The sequence below is a fragment of the Mytilus edulis genome, chromosome 9, assembly GCF_963676685.1.
Source record: "Mytilus edulis chromosome 9, xbMytEdul2.2, whole genome shotgun sequence".
Lineage (NCBI taxonomy): Eukaryota > Metazoa > Mollusca > Bivalvia > Mytilida > Mytilidae > Mytilus > Mytilus edulis.
This window is the reverse complement of record NC_092352.1, coordinates 87,263,130-87,283,404: the sequence shown is the minus strand read 5'-3', so window position 1 is coordinate 87,283,404 and position 20,275 is coordinate 87,263,130. Positions and strand designations below refer to the sequence as shown.

The following is a 20,275-nucleotide window of genomic DNA, read 5'->3' as shown; positions in this document are numbered from 1 at the left end:
AAAAAGATTGACAAACCACCCTTGTAAAAAATGGTTTCTCAAAACATATCAGTTGCTGATGATGCAGCTACAATTATTGACCAGAGAATGACTTCCAGAGAAATTACAGCAATGGTGAATTCTGTTGATAATGGTTAAAGCATATTGCTGTCGAAAACTTTTGAGAAAAACAATGAACACACTGCTGTTACTACTAGTATCTATTTGACATATACCAACCCTCAACGATATTATTATGAAACAGCAGCTTCGGTTTTTCTTCACAATTACAAGTGATAAAACTGGCGACAGTTTTCACCCTTATGAAGAAATAACAGTTTCAAAATCATATAACGAGTTCTGAAACAGAAAGTATATATTCTATAGTTTAATAAAAAGCGTCGGAAAATTAAAAAAAAATTATCAGCAGTTCGGGATGTGTCAAAATAAAACTTATACTGCAAACACATTACTGCATGCGTAAAGAGTGTTCCATATTGAAATTTTGCACAACAATGTACGTTTGTATTTGGCAAATAAGTATTTATAGGACTAAAATGAATCATTTAAAAACTATCATTTTCAATTATAAAAAAAATGTCTGAAAATTCAGAGAAACTTTCCAAGTCTCGAAAGAGATGACAATAACAACGGTACATTTAAGTTAAACGAACAGTATAAATTTCTACCATTCACCATTCGAAAATAGTTTTATCACATTTGTAATATTTTCAGATACAATAACAACGAAGAATTTGCAAACCACTGACGATACATACAGAATTATAACTCAAACATCTTCGTCAACTAACGAAGAAGAACGTGCAATGTCAACACCTTCAGAGCTGACCTCTGATGCGGTTGAAACAGTTTTACCGACGACAGATGATATTGCAGCAACAACATTATTTCCTGATGCAGAAACGACTTCTATAACAACTAATCAGCAGGAGAAAAAAACATCAAGTAAGGACGAAAGAAACACAGTAACTGGTTATGCTGAGTCGTATACAGAGCCGGAAACAAAAATGTCTTCCAGTATATCAAGCACAGAAAAACTTGGAACTACCCCACATAATTTTGAAACATTGTCACAATCTTTACAAGAAACAGAACAATCGATAACTAAATTTCTAAAATTATCAACATTTTTCAATAATCCGACAACTTCCAAAACAATAACTAATTATCCGATGCCAACAGCAACAACCACTGTCTCAAGAACTATTTCCAATGATCCAGCTATAACGAACATTACAACATATCCAACCAATTCAGAGGATCGAACAACCACAGAAATAAATACAATTTCAAGAACAAAAACACCCACCAGTATAATTACAACAGAAATACCAATATCAGCATCTACATTCGAAAGGACCCCGGCGACAACAAAAATCCCAATGACCACTTCAGAGATATCAAGTAATCCAACTATAACAGAAATTGCACCCTTAAAAACAAGAACTTCCAATAATCACTTGACAGGAGGATCAACTCTTCCTAATACTTATACTACTACATTAGAGATGTCCAACAGTAAAGCAACTGAAAATGATATTCCTACAGAAGCTTTCTTCGGAACCTATACGACATTAAAAGTCCCTGCTCCGCCATCAAACCATCATCCGTCAACAATTACTGCGAAAACAATGCCAGTCGAAGAAATATCGACCACATCCGAAGGACAAAGTAAAACGTCAACACAAGCAGTAAATCTAGAAACTACAGCTGATACTTCTTCAGAAGATGAAACCTCAAATTTTTTTTATGCCTCTACATCAAAGGCTTCGGCAGAAAACCAGCAATCATCAATAATTTCTGTGAAAACAACACCAGTCGAAGATGTATCGACCACATTTGAAGGACAACGTAAAACAACAACACAAACTCCAGAAACTACAGCTGATACTTTTTCAAAACATCAAACTGCAAAACTTACAGACAATGATTTTACAGAAGGACTTACAACTGGCGGTGAGCCATCAGATAGAATAACTCACGCCACAACTGATTACACATTATTACAAAATTTTCATAGTTCTGCATTGACCCCTAGTGGAAAGGCTTTAACCCTTTCACAAACTCTCACAACACAAGATAGTAAACACAATTCAGGTTATATGGTTGATAAATCTACTGTTTCTAGTGTTGATAATACAAACATCGATTTTACTTCTGCAACTTATTCACAAAATAGGGACATTACTCAGACTACTACGAGTTTTCGGAATATTATAAGTACTTTGACAAATAAATTAAATACTGATACAATAACAAATACTTTCAAAACAGATATGAGTACTAATGCATATGATAATACATTCCCTGCTTTTTCAGAATCAAGTACACCAACTCCATCCAATAATGAAGGTACGGAATCTTCAATCCCGACATCAAAACTCACAAGCTCTTTAGCTTATGGTTCACAACCTTCGCTTTCAAGACAGACGACATACACCAAACTTTCATCACCAGCTGATATAACAACTGAACTGCCGGCACATTTTTCTTCAGCAACAAGTCGACATGACACAAGTATATCAGACTCGAAAACATCATCCATGGATAAAGAATCTGCAACAAAGATGTCAACCTTAGATTCATTGAAAGACACGACAAATAATTTACAAACTATCATTACAACATCGATTTCAGATGGTATGTCAAGCAATAGTACGGAAAATGAAAGCATTGAAACAACAGGCTTTGAAAAATCAACCTTTAATATTGAAAATGGATATAGATCTAGCACAGTAAAAGAGGATTTTTCATCTGGCTTTCCATTACATACTGAATATACTGAAAAAGTTGTAAGTAATTCGATTACAACCGGTATTGATGAGGTAACTAAAACATACACTACAGAGGATGTTCCTTCTACGGCGTCAATTTCCACTAGACACTTACATACGGACACAACTGTAGGCTTTACTGCTTCATCCTCACCTGAGATTTCTCCAACTAAAGATTCAGTTAACGACATTTCACTATATACGGATACATCGACTGGTGATTCCAGTACTTCTCGAACGAAAAGTGGGACAGCTGATATGTCAAACACATCTCCCATTGGAACATCTAGTGAACCATTTGGTTCCAAAATGACTTCTGAAGATGCAACTTTTGACTCAAGAAGAACAGAAATAAATGCAATCGTGACATCAGACAAAGAAATATCATCAGGCATTACCGTTACCTTTACAGATAATTCTGACAAAGAATTTGCATCTGTGAGCTCAACAACAATTGGAACTGTCTTTCGTGATTTGCCTTCGACAACACAAGGTTATGTTGCATCAAAGGCGACAACGGTGCCTTCTACGGTGGTGGTGTTTACAGAACCCGTAACTGACATTAAATCTTTAGAGGGTATAAGTACAGCGTTGAATACTGATGCACCGTCACAAAAGGTTGAGACTACATATTCAACTACGGCTGTCACGTCTCAAAAGATGATAAGTACTACTTTAGGTAGTGATTCACCGACCACAGTGGAAATGATTACACCATCGGATGTTGAGTTATTATCTCCTAAAATGACATCTACAACAACAAAAACTGAAGGGACGTCTCCATATAGTAAAGTAACAACGTTAAAAACCGAGGTTTTCTCTACAAAATCAGTGTCTTCAAAGTCAAATAATGAGGCAACGTCACAACAGGAAGTTATAACTAGAACGACAGATGCTGAAGTAGCTTCCCCAGAAGTAATAATTACAGCTTCAGATACTGAGGTTCCATCAACTGGTAAGACGACTTCCCAAAAGACGGAAAGAACAACATCCGTTACAACTGCACCTACCAAGGAGATGGAGGTTACTACTTTAATAAGCAAAACTCCCTCTGACGAAGGTAGAACTACTCCGTCAAGGGAACAAACAACTCATAAGGTTGACGGTACAATATCTATTATTGATGCACTTTCGACGAAATATGAGGAAACAACATCTGTTATACCAGTATCATCTTCAGGTGTAGAGGGAACCACATTAATAAATGACACGCCCCAAAGAGTGACAGATGATGCACAATCAATAACTCGGTCTTCTATCAACAAAATGGATTTAACAACCTTTGTTGAATACACACCGTCTACGAAAATTGAGGATACAGTATCAGTTACCCAAGCATATTCTCTTGGATTAGATGAAAGAACATCGTCAACTTATACAGCTTCGGATGACCCCTCATTGTCAATTAGTAAAACATCTTCACAGAAGACTACTGGTGTGTCTTTATTTCCAAATGTTGCTACATCAACAAAGACGTCTTCTGAAAAGATAGAAACCACAGTTTCCGTTGCAAAGGTTTCAAGTTTTCCAGATGTAACTGCTGTGTCAACTCCTATCGCATATGCTACAGAGGCGGCGGAAACTTCTGGTACTGAAACATCTCTGCATCAGGTGACATCTGCCAAGTCATTGTATGTAACATTACACACTGAGATGACTTCTAAGGATAATGACGAGGAAACATCAGCTCATTCTCAGACAAGGTCTAACACGACAACAACTAAAACACCTATTACTGATTTAGAAACCTTTACCTCAATGATAAATGAACCGTCTTCGAGAATAGAGACTACCTCATCAGATATTGCGACTACGTTTCTACTAACTGAAATATCTTCCTCGGAAGTTACACATATAACATCAAACAGCGAAGCCGCTTCTCAAAAGGCAATGACTGCAGCTGCAAGCACTTTGAAACCTCTAGACATTTCAGTTGTAACATTTAGCGAAACATCTTCCCATGACGTACCTGCTACAACTTCCAATACTCGTGTCCCATATACTGCGACTTCGACACCAAACATCTTTTCTGTTTCAACTGATATGTCTGATGTTTCATCAAATACTATGCAACATTCTTCACATAAATCTAGTGGAACAACAAATGCTATTGTATTTTCAGAAAGTATATCTTCAACATCTAATGTTGAAGATGAACTTACCTCTAAGGAATTATTAGCAGGGACATCTACATCGAAAAAGGAAACACCTTATTCTGAAGAATTTTCAACAACATCAAGTACTGTACAAACTTCGCCAGAGGTAACAGAACGTACGACAAAGATTAGTATGGTTTCATCAGGGGTAACTTCCCAATTCGAAATTGACGAATCTTCCTCTGAGGCAACAGCTTTAACGCAAGAACATACATCGGGAGAAACTTTAACACGTAATATATTACCATCTTCTGATGCTTCATATAAAACATCCACAAAAGCAATCGAAACAGAGGAGCAAAATACAAGATCAAGTTCTAAAGTCCTTTCTACAGTTGATACTGCTACAACATCAAGTAGTGATGGAACATCTCTAACAGGCGTTGCTATTACAGAGTCAATCATCAAAGTAACACAGCCAGATACAACAATAATTGAAGAGGTTTCGTCCCAAGGTGCCACTTCTACATTACTTGGTACAAGTGCACCTTCTTTAATGATTACTACTACACCATATACTGATATGTCGTCTGACCATTTGACGAATAAAATATCAAGTACTGTCATCACTTCTCAAAACGTGGAAACGACATTGGGCACAGAAACGCCCTACCCGGAGACTACTCTTCCATCTTCCGACGACGGAGCAGCATCATTTAGTAAGACAACATTCAAAGATATTTCTGCTTCAATTCATAGTACTGATGATTCAGATTTTATTTCCACAGTTCATGGAATGGTTACCAATTCTAAAACGGGAACGCAAACGACGTCAATCACTGAAACAGTGTCTGAAGATGGCGTTGTTGAAACATCAACTTTTGATGTTTCTAAAGATGGAAAGAGTTTAACACCAGTTGCTGAAGTATCATCTACACTTCATTTTCAAACTCCTTCCGATGAAACTTATTACACCAATTCAAGTTTATCAACTGATGTGTACACTTCTGACAAACATATATCATCAGGGTTGATATTTAGCACGGAGACGTACACCGAAAACATGAAATTGTCTCACGACCAGACGTCAACGTATTCCGAAACGGCAGATTCAATTGCTTTAAATGATACGACCACAGTCGGTACTACATCATTAGACATGTCCACTGTTACAGCATACACAGAAAAAGGAACTACAGGGACACCTGTTACATTACAGACACAAGCTGAAACCACTGCTGTTACTGTTCAAAATTCAAAAACAGATGAATATGATACAACAACTGTATCCTCAATCACAAATGAAATAATAACAGATGGCATTGCGACACAAGAATCTTCAGTATTCACAGAAGAACACAGTACCGTAATGTCAACAAGAACAGACGATAACACGACAACGTCAAATATTTCAAACACGATAAAAGGAAGTACAGAAAAAGTATCAACTACATCACATACTGAAACATCAGCTAGTAAGATGACAGTCACAGATTCAGGGACTACAAGAGACACAGAGACACTAAATATAACACCTATTTCATCTTCCGACATAACAGAAAAAACAAGAGTTACTCAATCAACCACATCATACTCTAAGGAAACAACATACGATGAGACGTCTAAACCTTCTGACACTAGTATAACAACAGCAAATTCTACCAACACGACTTTAAAATTAGATCAATCTACGGAAGATGCATCTTCTATTCAAATAATCACACAAACCACAGTGGATACCACTTCAATTTCTGACGCCACACAAACAACTGTTGGTACTCCTACCACTATTTACGCAGCACAAACAATAGTGGATACCACTACCTCTTTTGATGCTACACATGCAAATGTGGGTACCACTACCACTGCTGACGCCACACGAACAAATGTGGGTACTACTTCCACTATTGACGCCACGCAAACAACTGTGGATACCACTACCGCTTCTAACGCCACACAAACAAATGTGGCTACCACTAACACTTCTCATGCCACGCAAACAACTGTGGATACCACTAACACTCTTGACGCCACACAAACAACTTTGGATACCACTTCCGCTTCTGACGCCAAACAAATAAATGTTGGGACAACTACCACTTCTGACGTAACACAAACAACAGAGGGTACTATTACCACTTTTGACGCCATTAAAACCACTGTGGATACCACTTCCGCTTCTGAAGCCACACAAACAAATGTAGGTACTACTACCACTTCTGATGCCACACATATAACTGTTGGTACCACTACCAATTCTGACGCCACACAAACAACTGTTGGTACCACTACCACTGTTGACGGCACAGAAACATCTGTGGGTATTACTACTACGTCTGACGCCACACAAACAACTGTGGGTTCCTCTACTAACTCTGACGCCGCACAAACAACTGTGGGTACCTCTACCAACTATGACGGCACACAAACAACTATGGGTTCCTCTAACAATTCTGACGCCGCACAAACAACTGTGGGTTCCTCTACCAACTCTGACGGCACACAAACAACTGTGGGTTCCTCTACCAAATCTGACGCCGCACAAACAACTGTGGATACCTCTACCAACTTTGACGGCACACAAACAACTGTAGGTTCCTCTACCAACTCTGACGCCGCACAAACAACTGTGGGTACCTCTACCAACTCTGACGCCACACAAACAACTGTGGATATTACTACCAATTCTGACGCCGCACAAACAATAGAGGGTACTATTACCACTTATGACGCCATACAAACCACTGTGGATACCACTTCCGCTTCTGACGCCACACAAACAAATGTGGGTACTACTACCACTTCTGATGCCACACATACAACTGTGGGTACCACTACTAATTCTGACGCCACACAAACAACTGTTGGTACCACTACCACGTTTGACGCCTCAAAAACATCTGTGGGTATTACTTCTACTTCTGACGCCACAGAAACAACTGTGGGTTCCTCTACCAACTCTAACGCCACACAAACATCTGTGGATTCCTCTACCAACTCTGATGCCGCACAAACAACTGTGGGTACCTCTACCAACTCTGACGGTACACAAACAACTGTGGGATCCTCTACCAACTCGGACGCCACACAAACAACTGTTGGTACCACTACCACTTTTAACGCCACACAAACATCTGTGGGTATTACTACTACTTCTGACGCCACAGAAACAACTGTGGGTTCCTCTACCAACTCTGACACCACACAAACATCTGTGGATTCCTCTACCAACTCTGATGCCGCACAAACAACTGTGGGTACCTCTACCAACTCTGACGGCACACAAACAACTGTGGGTTCCTCTATGAACTCTGACGCCACACAAACAACTGTTGGTACCTCTACCAACTCTGACGGCACACAAACAACTGTGGGTTCCTCTACCAACTCTGACGCCACACAAACAACTGTGGGTATTACTACTACTTCTGACGCCACAGAAACAACTGTGGGTTCCTCTACCAACTCTGACGTCACACAAAGATCTGTGGATTCCTCTACCAACTCTGATGCCGCACAAACAACTGTGGGTACCTCTACCAACTCTGACGGTACACAAACAACTGTGGGTTCCTCTATGAACTCTGACGCCACACAAACAACTGTGGGTACCTCTACCAACTCTGACGCCACACAAACAACTGTGGGTATTACTACTACTTCTGACGCCACAGAAACAACTGTGGGTTCCTCTACCAACTCTGACGCCACACAAACATCTGTGGATTCCTCTACCAACTCTGATGCCGCACAAACAACTGTGGGTACCTCTACCAACTCGGACGGCACACAAACAACTGTGGGTTCCTCTACCAACTCAGACGCCGCACAAACAACTGTGGGTACCTCTACCAACTCTGACGCCACACAAACAACTGTTGGTACCAATACCACTTTTGACGCCACACAAACATCTATGGGTATTACTACTACTTCTGACGCCACAGAAACAACAGTGGGTTACTCTACCAACTTTGACGCCACACAAACATCTGTGGATTCCTCTACCAACTCTGATGCCGCACAAACAAATGTGGGTACCTCTACCAACTCTGACGGCACACAAACAACTGTGGGTTCCTATATCAACTCTGACGCCGAACAAACAACTGTGGGTACCTCTACCAACTCTGACGCCACACAAACAACTGTTGGTACCACTACCACTTTTGACGCCACACAAACATCTGTGGGTATTTCTATTACTTCTGACACCACAGACACAACTGTGGGTCCCGTTACTAACTCTGACGCCACACAAACAACTGTGGGTACCTCTACCACTTCTTACGGCACACACACAAATACAGACACAACGATTAAGTCAACCTCGCGTACAAAACAAAGTACTACAATTTATGGAACAAAACCCGATGGTACTTCACAGGAAACCACCACTGAAAGACAGACTGTTACAGAAAATCAGGATGTACCCAAAGTCAGAACAACAATCACAGATAAACACATTACTATGACAGAAGACATATTTAACATGTCAGGGGTTACTTACACGATTACCAATGATATATCAACTCAGTTATACACAATACCACAAGTTAAATCAACCCATGACAAAAATGCTGTGGCCACAACAGATACTTCAACATTGAAAGATCTGGCACATTTGTCGACGATTGAAGAGTCAAATTGGATAACTACAGTCAATGAGGCTTATAAAAGTACTACACCAACCATTAACGGATTGGTAACTGATTCTGGAAGTGAAGTTTCTAAAACAGAATACCAAGGTCAGATAGTAACAGATGAAGAGTGGGACGATAACCTGGATGATCCTAATTCACAAGCATTTAAAGATAAAGCTGAACAAATTAGACAATTTGTGAGTATATTATGTTTAAGGAATGTGTTTCAATAATATTTGTGACTGTTGTTCAACATATGCTAAAAATAACATAATGTTTGTATAATTTATTATCAAAACAACGGAGTTAAGTTTTCTTCTTTTTATCTTGAAATAAAGTTTCAGTAGGATTGTGCACATGTGTTAATTTTGCAACAGTTTTAATCAATTTGTTTCAGCTTATGATGCTATTCGCAAATTCTGACTTAGCAGGACTAATAGATGATATCATAATAACAGGTTTCCAGTAAGTATTCTAATATATTCGCCACTACATAGCATTATAATTGGATTCTTGAAACATTTGTCGCATACAGTTGCAGAATACCACTGATTTATGTTGATAACTAAATAAATCTTTCACGTAGATGCACTGATTGAATACATTAATTTACTATCGCTGTAGCCTTATTTAGCGAATTAATGTGATAGCTTTATCTTATTTGTAACTTAAATGTGTTAATGGAAATTGAGGATGCACGTTAAATTGTTATTACCTTAGACGTACTTGGCACAACTTTTTGGAATTTTGGGTCCTCAATGCTCTTCAACTTTGTACTTGTTTGGCTTTATAACTATTTCGATCTGAGCGTCACTCATGAGTCTTGTGTAGACGAAAAACGCGTCTTGCGTATTAAATGATAATCTTGGTACCTTTGATAACTATTATAATATTTTTCATATAAAGTCAGACTTTTTTGGAAAATAAATATTGATTGACATTTTTTCTCAAATAATATACCCAACATTTTGTTTTGGTTCGTATTTGTAAAAAAAATTTATTAAATTAAATATGAAAATATTTTTGAAAGATCATACAACAAAAATCAATTGCAAATGGAACGAATGAACGGTACCATTTACATTCAACAACATCTTGAAATTCAAGGTAAATTTATCCAATAACCTATGTGCATGTTTTATAGACCTGGCAGTATAGTAGTACGGTTTGACGTCATTGTGATTAATGTAGAATATGATGCGTCAACTATGAAGGCCAAACTCAACCAAGGGTATCATGCAGTCAGTAATCCTGGATACGTTATTAAAGACCAAGAGACTTCCTTTATAGGTAAAGTGGCTATATTACAATGAATTAAATAAACAAGGTAACAAATAAAACGTTATTTTTACGTTATACTTTTAAATGATATTCATTGAACAGATATTGTTTCATTAATTTACTTTTGATACAAATGGAACAATTAATATATTTGATTAAGTGCATATTTTCAACTATTATCCAACGCATACTCATACACTTTAAAGAACATGAAGAATACATTGATTTGTTTAAAATAAAAGTGACAAAACCAATGGTATGAAAATTATATATACCAAAAATGCAAAACATATCCATACAAAGGGGAAAAAAACAACAACTCATTTTTTGTACCACTTATTTCATATGTCGTGGTACGCATGATATTTTTTTTACATATCCTGCGAACAATAAATATTAACACAGTACAGTAAGGTTTGACTAGCCCTAGCTCTGATTCGGGAAAACAGTTCCAAGGTCCAATAATGTGATAGCGAGGTACTTTTTTTTTATATGATATGATATTTTGTTTTATCTTTCACTTTAATTGACATTCTACGTGTATTTTCTATGTATTTTCACTCAATTACGAGACAGTGTTTAGCTAATCAGCAGAACTAATAAACATTTCATTTTGTACATATTTATGTTTTATAAGAACAAGGAACGAGAACGACCTCAGCTGAAGATGTTGTTACAACTCCACCTTTAACAACACCCTACAGTAAGTTCTTTTAATACTAGATAATGGTGTACCAAACAACCAGGCACATTTAAAAAAAGTACTTGATATAGATAAATACTGCAAAGGTACCCATATTGAAATAATTCGACTTCGGTAGATCGTAGACTCGAATGATACAACGAAATGCTCTACAATTCATGGATATATCTCCCTTTAGAGAATTTTCAATGTGCATTCCGTTTAACTTAAGCTTTTATTTCCTGTAAAAACGGTTTTAAATAGACACTTTACATAGCTTGTGATGTAACTTTACAGTCTGCAAAATACTACAAAATGATAATACGCTGCTTAATGTGTGAATCCAATTAGTAAAAATACTCATTTACACATTAAATATTGTTTAAAAAAACAGAAAGTCATATAAGAACATGAATTTTACTATGCAACTAGAGTCAGACGCTTCTAATAAATGAATACTAGTATATGTACACTACATGTATATCTTATAGCATTAGTGTGACGTCGATAATATATTTTAGTTGACCCATGCTTATCTGCTCCCTGTCCAAGAAACAGTAATTGTTCCAGTATTGGACACGATCATACTTGTATTTGTCATCCTGGATACATCTTGGATGTTGGTTCTTGTAAGGGTAAGTTTATTGTAATGTCATCGTAAAACACGTTCGGATGTTAACCACAGTGTGCGTTAGATGTAACGAAGAATGCTGTTTTTATGCGAGACCGTAATAGACCATTATCGTAGATCCAATGTTGATGTATAAGTAAATTCTCACACTAAATAATGTTGTTATATAGACGTTGTGTTCACAGCAACTATGGTATTATGTTTTTCAATGCCAGGGAGGCAAATATATGTAAGCGTTCAATATAATAAAAATGATAAGGTAATGTTAATAATCAAAAGTTGAAAAAACAAATCTTCTACCTTTTTTTTATCTTATTAAAATTAAATCAGAATTAGGATAACTTACTATGAAGTTATATTATACCACATTGCATTATTATCAACTTTCTGTCAAAGTATTGTCCACTGTATGGTTTTCCCCATTGTTGATATGTATCTTCTTTTTTTTTCAGACTTTGACGAATGCACAAATTACCTTTGTCCACCGTATTCCATTTGTAATAATACAGTAGGAAGTTATACATGTACATGCAGAGCAGGATTCTATCAAGAAAATGACATATGTAAAGGTAAGATTATTTTATGCAATAGATGTATTGATATATGTATCAAAAATACCTGCGTTTGGAGAGCATTTCTAAGTCGATCTTTATTATCAACATTGAAAGTTAATAAATTTAAAAAGCAAAGCAACCATTAGATTGTTAAGAGAAAAAGAAATAGAAAATATATAATAACACAACCTAACTCATGTTATGATGATCTTTGACTACATATCTTTTATAACTTAAGCTGAAACCCTTAAGTTGAAGTCGACGGTCTTGCCTACATCTATGACATTAACATTAAGTATTATAAATTGCATTTTTTTTTCAAAAGGCAACGAGACCAGCATTTCTATATACGTGAATATAATATATAGTTCAATTTTTCGTTATAAGGTATATTTTATTATGCATTCTAAATTAAGGAAAGTATCTCCCTCGCACATAGCACTGCTTGCTTTTTAGGGTTCGACTTTAATTTAAGTAGTAATTGTTCTCATTAACACTTTAACGTTTGTATCGGGTTTTAAGCTTTCAAATATATTGGCCATAAGCAATACCGAAGAGACGTTATTTGTTGGAATTCGCAATTTGTGCAGTAAAATTATAACAGTTAATGTTATTTGTTATTAATACATTTTGCAGATGTAGATGAGTGCATGACAGCAGATATATGCACAAGTAATTCATCTTGTATAAACACTGTTGGAAGTTACAAATGTCAGTGCGATGAAGGTTTCAAGAAATCCAACGTTGGACTCTGTGAAGGTCAAATTTTATATAAGATTTATTTTATTTTATTGAAAAACACAAACATTAACAAGAACTCATGCAGCGAAGAAGCCATTAAGATAAATGGATTTAACATTTTCCCTATTCAAATATACTGAAACAAAATTTTATTTACAAGATTGATGAAAAAACCTGGCAAAAACTCACATAGATAAAAATAAAAATAGCACTAAATAAATTTCGTTCGTCCGAATAATGACATTGATGGTAAATGACTAAAGTATATCGTATTTTTGAGGACAATCTTAATTTGAAGACTAGATTATTGATAGAGTTAGGTGGAATTGTTGATTGTGTGTGCTTAACGCCACTTTCAGCTAGTTTCGACTTTATCGCAGAGGTCAGTTTTAATTGGTCGAGGAAATGGGAGTTGCCGTAGAGAACCACCTTCTTTAGACAAAAAAAATAATTTCATACATTACCATGACCAAAACAAAATAAAATTAAATTAAAAGACACAGAAAACTAAAGAAAATCTAGGGGAGTAACAATAAAGCATCCCGGTTCATCCTCTACCAAATAGAACCAAAATTTTTGTTTATAGAATCTTTCTTAATATAGAATAACGAAATCAATAGTATATACTTGTAGATATTAATGAATGTTTAGACTATGCCTGTCCAAGCCATGCTTATTGTAACAATACTATTGGCAGTTTTACCTGCACCTGTGAAGACGGCTTCTATGAATCTGGAGGAGCATGCCTAGGTATTTTAAAGATGCAGTACTTATATATAGAAGCTTAAGATTAAATTAATTTAAATCGTTGACACGAATCATGTACCAGTAATCCTCAGGAGGGCAGCCTTAGAATTTCACTTTAACAAGGTCTCTCTCATCATATCTAAATTGAAAATTAGACGAATTCTACTTTTAAAAACATTATAAATATACTAAAGTGAAATGTCTTAATAATTTTTGACAAATGATAGGATAGATCTGTCAAAGAATATAAATTTGAAACATTACCTCAATTTTAATATGGAACAAATGAATAACTTTAGTATGATCTCGAACTAAATGTTTTTGCATTTCTGCTGTTCTCCACAGTCCTGCTTAAGTCTTGTTTGTTTTCCTTCTTGAATTCTAGATATAGATGAATGCTCAGATCCAGACGTATGTTCCAACCATTCCACATGTATAAATATAGATGGTGGGTTTTACTGTGTATGTGATCACGGATATCAAAATATAGGTGGTATATGTACAGGTGGGTTAATTGTTGATATTCTTTATAAATAAATCTCAAAATTACATACCAAAATAATGTTGAAAGATAAAAAAAAAACACCAAAAAACAATAAGACTATATATATATATATACAACGAAATTTGTTTTACATGCACACGTATAAAAATTGCGGTTTTTATCCAACGCAATCATAGGTTTGAACGTAGTTTTCAATTTAGACTTGTTTATATTTTTTCGTTTGGGCTTGTATCATATTTTCCCTCCGGTTTATATGATCCGTTCATCCTATATTGACTCTTAAAATTCAAGAGTCTATCTGAAATTGACGGTAAATTATATGGCCTTTCAAATACCGTTTCGATCCCTAATATCACTGAAGAGACATATATTGTCGAAATCTAGATCTGGTGTACAAAAAAAATATTGACACCTTGTGTTTGTGGCATAACATCTTGGCCACAAGTTTATTGTTTTATGTTTAGTATTAAATTTGTATTAAGATCCATTTTGTTACATCTCGTGATCAATTTTATTTGGCAATCGCCAATGGCAGTCAGCAGGGTTTAAGAACATCAGTTGTTCGACCTGTTAGTCAAATGCGTTTTGTTTAAATATACTTTTTCACATTTTTTAGTCTTTTGGAAAATGTTGTTTGTGCTGTATTTAGACCCTTCTACAACGAAATTTGTTTTACATGCACACGTATAAAAATTGCGGTTTTTATCCAACGCAATCATAGGTTTGAACGTAGTTTTCAATTTATACTTGTTCATATATATATATATCTAAAGTAAGATGATTAGAAAATAATGTACATCAGGTGCAATTATTTTGTGTATTATATGTCTGGATGATCTGCCTTAACTGGTTTTGTTCAGAAATGTATTTGCATCTATTTTCTTTGTTTTACAGACATAAATGAATGTTTGCAAGACGTTTGCCCTTCTGATTCTACGTGTAACAATACAGATGGAAAATATATATGCACATGTAATACTGGATTTGTAAAGTCACAAGACGCATGTGAAGGTCAATATATTCTTATTTGATTATACTTTCAAAACCTTAGTATCATCATTCTTTGGAAATTTAAAACAGCGGTATACTACTGTTGCCTTTATTTATTTTTAAACATTTTTTAAAAGGTTATACAATAGTACTGCAGCCGCGGCCTTGTAGACATTTAGAGAAAATATGTAAGATTTTGCATTGAGTATATAAACTATATTGTCATGAATTTAAAGGAATGTTTAAATGAAGCAACGCATTGTAGGTACCGTTCAGTTTGTACACTGAAAGGGCTTGAATCGGTTTATAACTCTTTACTTTTCACAAAATAAACTGAAAAGTATGTACATTTTTTAATAACACGTCCTTTAATCTCAACGACACGTGCAGTTATAAAGAAAATACATAAATATCATCGTCGTTTTTTACTGCAAAATAAGACACTTTCCTTGGTGGTATGAAATCATTTAAGAGAGAATGTATTACAAAAGAATTAGGAAAGCGAAAAGGTACTTGTTCAATACATGGTACCGGTATACCATTCGTTTTAATTCATTTACCATATTTGTTGCAGATATAAATGAATGTTTGAATAGCCCATGTCCTATGAACTCTGTTTGCAACAACTTGAAGGGTAGTTATGGTTGTACCTGTAGAGCTGGTTACCAGGATTTCGGTGGTGACTGTATAGGTATTTTATGATATTGTGTACAAAAACATTGCAATATTCGGAAAAAAAATATAGTACAAAAATGGTGAATTCAAGTTTTGTTTAATTGTTACGAAGTTCGAAAAAAAATTATACTAATATTACTTAAATAGTCTACCAATTCAAAATATAGGTAAAATGCTGAAATTTAAACTTTCCATTTTTTTTTTAAAGCAATGGAAGGGTACTTCCGATTAATTTATTTGCTGATAATATTTTTGCACTCGATTTCGTGTAAAATATTTCATGTGAATGCAGAAAATAACATAATTTTAAAACAAGAGTATCAAACATGACAATATCGTAATCCTAAATGTGTTCAAACTTATTTTTATTGAAATATTATTATGTTATATCGTATAGACAATATTGAATTTTAAATGCAGTGAAACCTGAATAATAATATTAAGACTGTTTCGTACAACAGAAAGCCTAAAGATAATATTATAGTCTTGACTGATCGGAAATAAAATTAACTTTGCGAATTTCATTGTAAGCACTGTTATCCCATCTAGTGAAAGGGTCTTTTTGTAGATGTCAATGAATGTCAGAATAACCCATGTCCAGATCATTCAAGCTGTTCAAACACTAATGGAAGTTTTACCTGTACCTGCTTGATTGGTTACATTAACACAGGAACGGAATGCCGCGGTGAGTAAACTTTCTTTTGCGAGTGGTATCATTAGCTAAGAAAATGAATGAAGATTGAAAAAAAGACTCCTCATCATTAATGTTTTAAATAAATTAGATTTGCATTATGAATTTCAAAATTCAAACCAATTGATGATTCTTTTTTTTTCTTCGATTGTAAATGTAATTATATTAATTTTGAATATAATCTCACCTTATCAATATAACATGTTAATGTGAACGTGTAAATATTTTTCAGATGTTAATGAATGCTTGTATGGTATCTGTCCGTCACAATCAGAATGTATTAACACCGATGGCAGCTACATGTGTAACTGTTCTTCTGGTTATCAGATGATCAACAAGCAGTGCGAAGGTAAATTTCATAATCTTAAAATAAATTAGTTTGTTTTAATAATTTAATTTGACAATACAAATAACATGAAAATGCATCATCTATTACAAACATTTACAAACAACATATCATAACATCATAGCTTTCCACACAATTGTTTATGACTTACTCATTTATTGGAAACAGTAATTGAAGTGATGTTTTGATAATCTGATCATTACATTAGTGAATATCAAATTCATAACTTCATAAAAGTGTTTTTGTTAGACCAAATGTCTGAAATTGTTACACTTTCGTCTTAATCTATATTTCAGATTTAGATGAATGTCTGTCTTCTCCATGTTCGGATCATACAGAGTGTATCAACACGATTGGTAGCTATACATGCAACTGTATACCAGGATATCAGTTGCTGAATGGACAGTGTCAGGGTATTATGTTATTTTAATTCATTAGAAATTAATGTATAGTTGTGTTTGATTTCAAAATAACATATTAAGTCTGGAGAATGAATGTTTGTAGATTAAGATGGTTAAGATGATGACAAAAGTAAACTATTTATGATCACTTTTATATTAAGAACTAAAAGAATTTTCCATTTGCAGGATTGTTCCAAATTTACTGATAATTTAAATTGGTTTGTGCTCATTCAGATTTGTGATAATTTAAAAAAAAAATATATTTGTAAATTATTTTTTCATGCGATATTATTTCAGTCTTAAGGGTTTTAGTTGTTCACTGTGTTCATATCAATTGTAAGAGTATGATTGAAATATGATTATAAACATTTAAACCATAAAATTTTAAAATGTTACAGACATTGACGAATGTAAGGAGAGTTCTTGCCCGTCCCATTCCAATTGTACCAACACCGACGGAAGTTATTGGTGTGGATGTCATGATGGGTTCTATCAAGAGAATGATTTTACTTGTCTAGGTATGTATCTTTAATTAAAGTATATGTTGCTATCCTTACCATGAGCAAAAGAGCGTGCTACCGATATAACGACCGCAAAAAATACAATAAGGTATTGACAGGAATTCAATAATATCACCAAGCAGAAAGAATTGAAAACAAGTTCCACATTTCACCTTTGGTCCGATTTGCGGAAGTAATGTCAATACCTAAGTTAATCTTAAAAGAGGGGTGATAGATACCAGAGGGACAGTCAAACTCATAGATTGAAAATAAACTGACAACGCCATGGCTTAAAATGAAAAGGACAAAATACAAATAATAGTACACAATACACAACATATAAATCTAAAGATTAAGCAACACGAACTTAACTGTTGGTTTATGTATTTTCGTCGATTGTTTGAAAAATGTGTTTTGATACCTAATTTTATTCATATCGTGGATTTGACATTTCTGAAAACTAGAATTTTTGTAAATTCTTTTACATGAACTATGTTACCAGTAAAACTTTCCGACAAACTTTTCATCAGGTGATGATCAAACCTTCTTTGCAAGAAAAATACCAAAAGACATACAAATGTACACAAAACACAACATAGAAATTCCATTCTCATTTTTATGATAGAGGTCACAATTTTTAAAACTGTCGAAAAGATAAATATAACTTGTTAATTTTGGAAAGAAAATACGCACATCTTTATTCATTTACTATAAAATCATATAGTCATCTTTATACTTACCTATAATCATATAGTCATCTTTATACTTTCCTATAATCATATAGTCATCTTTATACTTACCTATAATCATATAGTCATCTTTATACATGTGGAGCAGGATCTGCTTACCCTTCCGGAGCACCTGAGATCACCCCTAGTTTTTGGTGGGGTTCGTGTTGTTTATCTTTAGTTTTCTATGTTGTGTCGTGTGTACTATTGTTTTTCTGTTTGTCTTTTTTATTTTTAGCCATGGCGTTGTCAGTTTGTTTTAGATTTATGAGTTTGACTGTCCCTTTGGTATCTTTCGTCCCTCTTTTATACTTACCTATAATCATATAGTCATCTTTATACTTACCTATAATCATATAGTCATCTTTATACTTTCCTATATTCATATAGTCATCTTTATACTTTCCTATATTCATATAGTCATCTTTATACTTTCCTATATTCATATAGTCATCTTTATACTTTCCTATATTCATATAGTCATCTTTATACTTTCCTATATTCATATAGTCATCTTTATACTTTCCTATATTCATATAGTCATCTTTATTTTCCTATATTCATATAGTCATCTTTATACTTTCCTATAATCATATAGTCATCTTTATACTTTTCTATGTTCGGCAATTGTTGTTTTTAATTTCTTCATATGGACTTTGTGCAGATCTACAAATATTTGAGTTGGGGATGAAGATCACGAAATTAAATGGAAGTCAGGCTGTATATACCTCTGATATGCAAAGTTCGTCATCACCTGTATATCAGCAATTGCTGAAACAGTTACAAAGTTCCGTAAGTGAATATGATATATATAGTGTATATGTAGTAGTAATTGCAAACAGTTTTAAATAGAATAAGTTTGAATGATCAAGTGTTATTCTTTTGTTCTCCTTTAAGAAGTGCTGTCCTACTACTTTTGAATTCAAAACAAAAAATTGACTTTTATAATGCATTAATTTTAGGCGCAAACATATCTCGTCAGCACATTAATAATTAATAATTCAATTCAGCAGTAATTTATTTCAAAAACTTTTGACCACAGTTCCAACAGATAATGGAGTCCAATTTTATGAACGAAACATACAAAGACGTTGCAATTCATAGCGTTCTGCCTGGCAGTATCATAGTGGATATATATGTATACTACAAATTAACAACAAACGCTTCGGCAATGGATCTGTATACAGCTGTCACTGACGGAGGTGGTGATTTTCTAGATTATGGGATAGAGTTCTCATCAGACAACTTGACTGTTCAAGGTATTTATATTTTTACAGATAAAAAAAGTTT

At 34.6% G+C, this 20,275-nt stretch overlaps 2 protein-coding genes across 2 annotated transcripts in view; both read left to right on the top strand.

The window, feature by feature from the left end:
* The first annotated feature begins 30 nt into the window (after positions 1-30).
* Positions 31-13,303, top strand: LOC139490243 (serine-rich adhesin for platelets-like). The gene is made up of 8 exons (XM_071277094.1): positions 31-133; positions 715-9,710; positions 9,911-9,978; positions 10,658-10,803; positions 11,432-11,497; positions 11,998-12,111; positions 12,560-12,615; positions 13,298-13,303. Exons 1-8 carry the CDS (start codon positions 31-33, stop codon positions 13,301-13,303), a joined length of 9,555 nt encoding a protein of 3,184 aa, XP_071133195.1.
* The window catches only part of LOC139489311 (polycystin family receptor for egg jelly-like), a 39,884-nt gene continuing 32,175 nt past the window's right edge, over positions 12,567-20,275 (top strand). Inside the window, exons 1-12 of the mRNA XM_071275594.1 lie at positions 12,567-12,676; positions 13,298-13,420; positions 14,036-14,152; positions 14,535-14,654; positions 15,549-15,665; positions 16,219-16,335; positions 16,888-17,004; positions 17,243-17,359; positions 17,653-17,769; positions 18,156-18,275; positions 19,650-19,777; positions 20,028-20,244. Of these exons, the coding sequence (XP_071131695.1) occupies positions 13,312-13,420; positions 14,036-14,152; positions 14,535-14,654; positions 15,549-15,665; positions 16,219-16,335; positions 16,888-17,004; positions 17,243-17,359; positions 17,653-17,769; positions 18,156-18,275; positions 19,650-19,777; positions 20,028-20,244 (1,396 nt within the window). The 5' untranslated portion in view covers positions 12,567-12,676; positions 13,298-13,311. The remainder of the gene's footprint in view (positions 12,677-13,297; positions 13,421-14,035; positions 14,153-14,534; positions 14,655-15,548; positions 15,666-16,218; positions 16,336-16,887; positions 17,005-17,242; positions 17,360-17,652; positions 17,770-18,155; positions 18,276-19,649; positions 19,778-20,027; positions 20,245-20,275) is intronic.

Coding starts and splice junctions, on each gene's coding strand:
- LOC139490243 (XM_071277094.1), top strand. CDS start 31: ATGGTTTCTCAAAACATATCAGTTGCTGATGATGCAGCTACAATTATT. Junction 134..714: donor GGTGAATTCTGTTGATAATG/GTTAAAGCATAT, acceptor TAATATTTTCAG/ATACAATAACAACGAAGAAT. Junction 12,112..12,559: donor GGATGTTGGTTCTTGTAAGG/GTAAGTTTATTG, acceptor TTTTTTTTTCAG/ACTTTGACGAATGCACAAAT.